Genomic DNA, 8,317 nt, shown 5'->3' on the forward strand with positions numbered 1-8,317 from the left:
AGTCCAACCCCAGGCTTGCCTGGCCCTGGCATCTTTGCTCCACTGGCGCCTTCTCAGATGTGCCTAGCTCGTCACCCCAGCCCCCCACCCGGCCCCGGGACACCCGTCATGTGAAGGTCTTCCCTTCCTCTGCCGAGTTCAGTAGTAGGTCTCTCTCTCCAGCCAGCCTGTGGAAGAGAGGGGACAGAGTGAGTTGGGGGTGGTGGAGGGGAGGTTTCTGGAGGGGGAGGGCGTGAGGCACGAGGGGAGGGAGGACAAGGTGGGTGCATTGTGGACAGGAAGGAGCAGAGCATGGAGGGGGCCTGTCTGGCAGCACGCGCCCCCGGGCAGGGGGGTGGGGAAGGAGGCAAGGGGCCCACAGGAACAGGGGAGGATGGGCGAGCCGGTGAGGAGGCCGGTGACCACCGAGAGCAGGGCGTGGGGAGCCTCACCGCCAGGATGATGTCGGATGATGAGCTTCCGGACTTCATCATAGATGAAGATGACGACGCTGTAGGGAGTGGCGCAGAGCCACCAGGCGACCCTGTAGAGAGCAGGAGTCGGTCAGTGGGGCCGCGAGAGAGGGGCCCGCGGACGCAGGTGCAGAGGCCAGTGCACAGAACCCACTGTCCCGGCGTTGTGTGCAGGGTTGAGCCCCACCTTTCGGGAGGCCAGAGTCTAGTGAGGGAGGGCGGAGACGAAAACACAAGAAGCCACTATAACGGGACGCGATAAATGCCGTGTTAAAGGTACACGCGGTGTCCCTGGCTTCTGGAGAGTCGCTCAGAGAGACCCCCGTCGCCTTGCAGGGAGTCTGGGCTTTGCACCCACACAGGGGAGGTTGTCTGAGCCAGAGGGGTCTCACTGACACTAGACGTGTGGGGGTATTTCACCAAGGGATGGATACACGTGTCCATACTGCAAACCTGGGGGAAGTTTTTCTGCCGGCTGACCCTCTTCTGTGATTAGAAGCCAGGGAGAGAGACTGGGGAGGAGTCAGATCAGAAGCACGTTTGTTCCCCTGGGTGACAGGCAGGTGGCCTCGACCAGTGCCGTCTGAGAGAAATCCACTGCGAGGCACCAGTGGGAGCTCACGTTTTCTGGTAGCCACAGGAAAAGAAGTAAAAAGAAATGGGGGCACGTAATTCTAAGAGTGCACTTTGTTTCACCCAGTATATCCAAAGTCTCCTCATTTCAACATGGAACCAACGTAAACATTCTTTTTGTCCTAAGTCTTCAAGGTCCAGGGAGCACTTTACGCTCACATGGCTGGTCAGACACTTGGTTTTCAAAGAGCCGAGGAAAATGCAGCCCAACCCAAACAGGAAAGGTGTATTGAGTAGAATAATCTCTGACAGCACTTGAGTTTTTAGCTCTACATTGGCTGGATACAATGGCAGATTCGGCCTGTCAGTCTCTCACTGGCCGTATCTCAAGAGCCTGATAGAGAGCAAAGGAAGCATGGCGGCTGCCATATTGGCCAGCGTGGGCCTTGGCCAGGGCTCATGGCACATGCGCACACGCAGTCACACACACACACAGCCAGCCACTCACTCAATGGCAACGGCCACATGTCTGCTCTGTGTCCGTGCAGGTCCTGGGGGAATAAAATGGATGACAGGATGGCCTTTGGTCTCCAGGAGGTCAGGTGACGAGGGAAAGAAGACAGAAAGACGCACAACATAAATACAGTGTTAGGTGACGTGTTTTATGGGCGGGGAAGGTACAGAATGTTTGGGATCATGGTTAATGCTCAACTGCATCTACTACTGTGACTTGCGTGTTGACATCAATGGCAACAATAATAGAGCTGCTGAGAACAAAGCAGCCAGGCTCGGTGCAGTAATACTTATTTCCTCATGTAATTCTCATGATACTCTGCCAGGTATGTATTACAGAGACTCTGCAGGTAAAGCTGAGCCTCAGACTGGCTGCCTATGGTCCAGCACAACGCACAGCAGAGTCAGAATTTGATCCCACGCTCGTCTGTAGTCAAGAGCAGTGCCAACGTCTTTTATTAAACATTAATTGAGCACCTACAGTGTACAAAGCATGTGTCAAACACTGCCAGGGCAGAAAGGTGAATACAGTGTGTGAATTCGTAGCAGATGAGTGGGAAGAACATGCCCTAGATCATTAACAGAGGCCCCTGCGTGTGGGGCAATGGGAGCGGGGTGGCGGAGCGGGTTGGCTTTCTTTCCCTGTAAAATTCAACATAGAATGTTTTTGTAACAAGCGCATACTAATGTGAAAAACAAAATAAACCAAGACACAAACGCATGGGCCTGTTTGGAACAAAACAAGGTACCACACGGTAAGAATTTCAGTATGCCCACATACCGTGTTTGCCACGAATTAGCCACGCCTAGATTAGGCTATTTTTACGCTTACTTCTGCTCTGAGCAATCTGTATCCTTAAACAGCTCTACCACACATCACCGTAAGAAAGACACTCCTTTGCTGAGTGCCGGTAAGTCTGCTCAATTTGCATGTCTCGCGGGTTGCCAACACTGACACTGTCCCTGTCCGTCCCCAAATAAGAGGTACTTCTTGGAGCATGATGGTTCTCTTCACATCATGGAGGGTAGCGTGCCCCCATCCGGGCAGCTCCCAGCTTGGGGCTTCTTTTCCAACACACCACTTCCTGTCCCAGGCTTTCCCTGTGCTGGGGACCCCCCTCCCCACTCCGCTTGCGTCCCTTCCTTCACTCACTTGAGCGGGTACATCCGCAGGGCCAGGTCCATGCCTGGAGCGTAGGACAGAAATGCAGCTAGGAGCGTCTCCTCCACGATCCCAAATATCAGGATGTTGTTTCTGGGAAGAAATGTCGAAGAGTGTGCCGGGGAAAGGGAGGGAGGGGGGCCAGCTCCCTGCGTGCAGGAGGGAGGGGGTGGGGGTCCGGGGCGCTCACTTCATGCCCTGCTGGAAGACGGAGTTGCGGCGGGTCTTGCAGATGATGAGGTCGGCCCACTGCACCACCACGATGCTGGCGAAGAAGGCCGTGTGGCACGTGAACTCCAGCACCTTCCGCTGCTCGTAGGTCTGGGGGTGGGCAGGGGGCGCGGCGCACTGTCAGAAGGGAGCCGGGTGCACCTCAGGGCCTCTCCTGCCGTCCTGGACCGCAAGGCCGGGTCAGGCCTTCAGGCCCCCACGCTGCACGCCACCTCGTTCTCAGCAGTGCTCGCGCTGGGTCGTGAGTTAGTTGCTCACGTGCTCAGGGAGGACAACTCAAGGGCAAGCACCCCTCTCACCCAACGTCGAGCACCCTCCCAAGCTTAGTTCGTCAGCGGCACGTGGTGTGGCTCGGGAATCACCGCATTAGGACGAGAAGGGTGGTGGGAGGGGAAGGCGGACCCCCATAGAGGAGTCAGAGGAAATGGCTCAGAAAGGAAGGTGGGGTCAGAGGGGGGGGAAGCCCGTGGGGGTGGCGCGGGCGAGGAGGCGATCGGCCCCCAGTGATTCTTCCTCGCCCTCGTATTTCCCACGTGAGGAATGTAAATCTAGCGGGGAAGCCAAGCAGGCTGGCCTTGTAGTGGGTTATAAGTGAGGTCCCTGAGGACCGTGAGAACCCGGAAGAGGCGCATCTAAATCAGACTGGAGAAGCAGCCCGCGCTTGAACCACGAAAATAGCATGTTTATAACGAACTTGTAGATGGAATCAAGAATTTGAAAATATGTCCGAGTGAACAACAGTGAGGTGCTGCTTGCAGAACCTCAAGGGATGTGGTCAAAGTGGTACCCAGAGGGGAGAGATCGAGCCCTAACACGTCCAGAGGGCACATTTGTGACGTCAGAGCACACGGCCACGACTTGCGGGTGGCCATCTACCAACACCCCCGGGCTCTGTGGCTGCCGGCAGATCTTAGCTCTGACTCACTGCCTAACACTGCTCTCATCCTGGTTCCTGGGGATTCAAATATCTGTGTGGATGATTGTTTCAATTTCCAGCATCTCTTTTGTTCTGACCACGACTCTGATCTTTCCATCTCCCCCACTCCAGTGTCTCAATTCCAACACTTCCTGGACTCTAGTCAGTCTTAAATTCCATTAACCCAGTATTCGGTTATTATCTGTCTCTCCTCCGGCCCCCTGTCCCTAACTAGAACATAAGCTCCCCCCAAACAATAACTTGACCATATTTGTTCACTACCCTACCCTCAGGGCCAGTACAGGTTCTGGTACATAGGAGATGCTTAATGAATGAATGAGTGGTGACCAATGGAGTGAATGGTGAGAAGCATTTAGCAGGTAAGGAACTCTTGTGGCTTCTAGCAGTCTGTGGGATGCTTCCGGGGCGGGCCGCTTGGTGTGCGATTATCGGAAGATCGCGGCAGTGGAAGAGGCCTGGACCCTCTACTATGAAGTTTATTCCCCAGGGCAATTGTTCTCACCCCTTCTGCAATACTTCAAGATGTCTTTGGTGGAATGTGATTTTACTTCAAGTTAATTTTAATTACCTTTATTTTATAAATAAATGTATGTTAAGCTGCATCTTGGCAGTGAGGAGACGGTATCAAGATACAAAACTAACAAAGGTTGGAGTTGAGAATTGAGGGGAGGTAGACCATGACTTTGGGCATCATTGGCCCCTGGAGCGATGTTGGTTGCTGGGAACACTGACATCTAATGGCCTCGTGGGGCTTAGCTGGGGGGAGCCAAGTGCGTTCAACGGGCACCTTGCCAATGATCAGGATTCTAGCGCACTTTTGAGAAGCCTATGATCAGTGTTGGTTTGGAGGCGTCAGGGTGAAGGAGGAAGGTGCTGGATGGGAGTCAGCATGGAGCTCCCACTTAGCTCTTCTAGGGATGTGCTGCAGGATGCTGGGCAAGTCGGGGGATGCTTTCAGACTCTGCTTCATCACTTACAGAGGGATGATAATAGACTATGTGTCCTCTATCGACTGTGTCCTCTGTGGTCCTATGATTCTAGCAATAATTGGTGTCACATCTCCTACTGTCTTAGAAATTGGGACAGAAGTGTTCACAGGCAGGAAAAAAGCATACTCACTAAAATTCTGAAACACATCGTGTTGGCTAGAGGGCTGCAGCTGGGACCTCATTTGTCTTGGGATTTAGGAAAGCCTACTCCACAGAGGTATCCTCTGGATTTAAAAGCTTAGAAAGGTGAGAGAGGGGGAGACAAAGCATATAAGTGTTCAGACTTGAAATCCCATTATTTGAAGTCCCACAGAGGGGAGGAGCAAACAGAGAGAAAAGAGCCAGAACTCATGTCTGGCCCAATGATGGTTAGAACCTGGAAAAACAGAACTCAGCGTCCAAAAGTTGACCTGATGAAGAAGAACTCCAGGACCAAAGAAGCCAAAAGACCCAGGAAGGTACAGACAGGCAGCAGACAGCAGAAACAAATGGAAATGAAGCCATAATGTCAAGTCTTCCCTTGAAGGACATTTGCCGTTGTGGTTGGAGATGGAGGTCATGTGGGACTGGAGAAGTGGCATCGCCTCTGTCTGTCCGGTGCCTCCCTTCTCTACTCTCCCTGGTCACCATCTGGGGCCCGAGCCCCTGACTCACCCACTGCTGTCCGTAGCTGTCCTCCAGGTCATTGAAGAGTTGGTTTTCCCAGTTCAGACGGATGCCCAGCAGGTCAGTAGGTCTGAACCCATTCTCGGCCAGGATCACAAAGTAGGTGAAGAATCCAGCCAGGGCCTGGATCATCCCTGTGAATGGCAGAGTCACAGGACAGGAGACCTGCTTCAGGGAAGGACCTCAAAAGGCAGGCCATGGAAGAGTTGGTGGCCGGGACTGGCTGGGTGTGTGTGTGTCTGAGCTTCTAACGCTCAAGAGGCTTGCCATCGGTGACCTGATCCCATCATCCCTCTAGGACATGTGTCCAAGCCCTGACATTTGTCTGTAGGCTCTAACCCAGAGTCATCTTTGAGTCATATAATCTTAAAACTGAAAGGACCCGGGAGGGGATTTATTCCCTCTTTTCACTGAGTGAGCGCTGGATTCCTCTCCACTTCCTCTCACATGTGGACCCTCCTCAAGTCCTGTGCTCTCTTCGCGCCTCTCCTGTTCACCCCTTGCCTGTCCCTGAGTCAACACCTCCATCCCCCAGGCCTGGCCATGGCGACAGAGGATGTCAGTGTCTGCCTACTGGTTGCAGGGCTGCCCATGGGGTCCCTGTGGATGTGGATCCTCACCCCAATGATAAACCATTATTTCCCTTTCATCAGGGGGAAAACAGGCACAAAAGATTTTTCCAACCTCATCCAGGGTCACATGGGTCCTAAGTGGTGAAATCGGGACTCAGACCTGGGTCTAGCTCCTGAATCTGCTGCTTCTGTGTGTTTCCACCTCTAGCTACCCCCTGCCCCGGTCTCTTCCCTGTCCATCCCTCCCCTGCTCCCTGAAACACTGCACGGGCAAGTCCATGGCAAAGACTTCTAACGGCTCTCCAACGTCCTTGAGGCTGGCTCCAGGATTCATGCTACCCGTGTCTACAGCCTTACTGTCTCTACATTCCTTTCCAGGAGTTAGCGCTCCCCCAAACTGGTTATTCACTCTTCAACTGGCAGATCTGTGCCTTTCCCCTCCCCTGCCCCCTCAGCTGACCGTATACCTGTCATCTTCGAATAGCAGGTGCAGTCCTGTTTCCTCCACAGCCCCCCCCCCGCCGCCGCCGACTGTCCTCCTGACCCGTAAGCCGTAAGCCCCATGCTCTGTTCTCCTATAGCATGTTCATGTTCACTGTTTGGCACCTGGAAAGGTGCTATCATTTTAAATGTGTCTGTTCCCTCTCCACTAGACTCTGAAGTCAAGGGCAGATCAGAGATCAGTGGCTCTTTGTGTTCCCAGGGCCCAGTGCAGTCTGATGTCATGAAAGTGTCTCCCTGACTTCCAAAGGGGCCAACTCTAACGGCCTGGTGGGTGAAGCCGCTCCCACATGCCCAGTACCGCCCCGCCCCCCGCAATTTCTCTGGCCTCACCAATCTGTCCGTAGGCCATGCCGATAAGACGGTGGTTCACCAGGTTATCAGTCTTTGGATTCCGCGGGACCCTCTTCATGATGTCACTTTCAGCTGACTCATAAGCCAAGGAGATGGCCGGCACCTGAAGGGCGAGAGAGACAAAGGATGCAAAGTTCGGGAGGAAACTCACAAGTCACTGAGATAGCTCTGTCCCTCCCCCTGAACACAGGCTTTTCCTGCCCTGGGTCCCTCTCACAGAAGCTCCGCGAGCCGGGTTCCGGACTGGGCCTCACCATGTCTGTGCCCAGGTCGATGCAGAGGATGGTTATAGTGCCCAGCGGCAGGGGGATGCTGAGGATGATGAAAAGCAGGAAGGGGGTGATCTCGGGTATGTTGCTGGTCAGGGTATAGGCGATGGATTTCTTCAGGTTGTCAAAGATGAGGCGGCCTGCGGAGGGTGGCCCCCTTTCTGTGACAAGGGCAGGAGGACGCCACCCACACGCCAGCTCCTGGGCAGAGAACGCTACAAAGCATAGCCCAGGAAAGGGTCCGGGGGTCCCAGACTTCAGCCCAGGCCTTGTTCCCAGCTCTGCTCCTGAATTACGTGACACTGCTAGAGCCGAGCTTTACTGGGGAGCCACGTCGGGGCGCTGGGCCTGGCGGACACTTGGCGGCGTCTGAGAACACCGGTGTGGAAGCCGGTACAAGTTTAAGGCTCACATGGAGAGAGCGGGACTTGGGTTCCAGACCCATTTCCTGCCACACTAGCTGGTGGCCTTGGGCACACCTCACCTCCCCGAGACTCATTCCTCCTGCCTTGTGGGGTGGCTTGCGGCCTTCCCTGACCTCCTTTTCAAAAGCTGTAACCCCTCTCTGCACCCCCTGCTTTATTTCCCCACTGCACTCATCTCCTTGTAATATATTTATTGTCTGTCTTGCTCCACTAGAAGTTAAGGGATTTGCGTCTTTTTGTTTCCCACTGTTGTGTCCCCGAATCTAGAAGGAAAGCTGGCACGTTGTTGGGGCTCAAAAAATGTATCAAGTTGAACGGATACCAAAGACTGAGCAAAATGTCCGGACCATAGTAGGTCTCAATAAAATGGTGACTATGATCATTATGTGGATTGTCACAGGTGTCAGGATGATGGCTGCCGGCAGAAAGCAGGGAGCCGGGAAAGGCGGGAAGCAGAATTCCAGGGCTATCCTGCTAACCAGTGGGCGTGGTCTTTGGAATTCTCCCGGAAGAGGGCACTTGATTGGTCAGTGCCTAGATCAGGCTCCAGCTGACCTCTATGCTCAGTGTCATTCAGGCAATGTGCGGCATATAGAGTGGTCCCAGGTGTGGCCACATTCTGGAACCTGCTGCAGACCCACCTAAATGTGCTCGAGAGAGCGAAGATGATACC

General features: G+C 54.0%; 1 protein-coding gene across 2 annotated transcripts in view; it reads right to left on the bottom strand.

Annotated features, from left to right (window-relative positions):
- Positions 1–6: 6 nt before the first annotated feature.
- Positions 7–8,317, bottom strand: part of LOC115288472 (sodium/potassium-transporting ATPase subunit alpha-2) — a 60,429-nt gene continuing 52,118 nt past the window's right edge. The window contains exons 17-23 of one of the 2 annotated variants that reach the window (XM_029935829.1): positions 7,205–7,359; positions 6,930–7,053; positions 5,512–5,657; positions 2,891–3,021; positions 2,692–2,793; positions 432–523; positions 7–167 (exon numbers count right to left, since the gene is read on the bottom strand). In XM_029935829.1, coding sequence (XP_029791689.1) covers positions 139–167; positions 432–523; positions 2,692–2,793; positions 2,891–3,021; positions 5,512–5,657; positions 6,930–7,053; positions 7,205–7,359 — 779 coding nt within the window. In that variant the 3' untranslated portion in view covers positions 7–138. Of the gene's footprint in view, positions 168–431; positions 524–2,691; positions 2,794–2,890; positions 3,022–5,511; positions 5,658–6,929; positions 7,054–7,204; positions 7,525–8,317 lie in introns of both variants that reach the window. The other variant, XM_029935830.1, reaches the window with a different exon arrangement.

Source organism: Suricata suricatta, chromosome 3, assembly GCF_006229205.1.
Source record: "Suricata suricatta isolate VVHF042 chromosome 3, meerkat_22Aug2017_6uvM2_HiC, whole genome shotgun sequence".
NCBI classification, from domain to species: Eukaryota; Metazoa; Chordata; class Mammalia; order Carnivora; family Herpestidae; genus Suricata; species Suricata suricatta.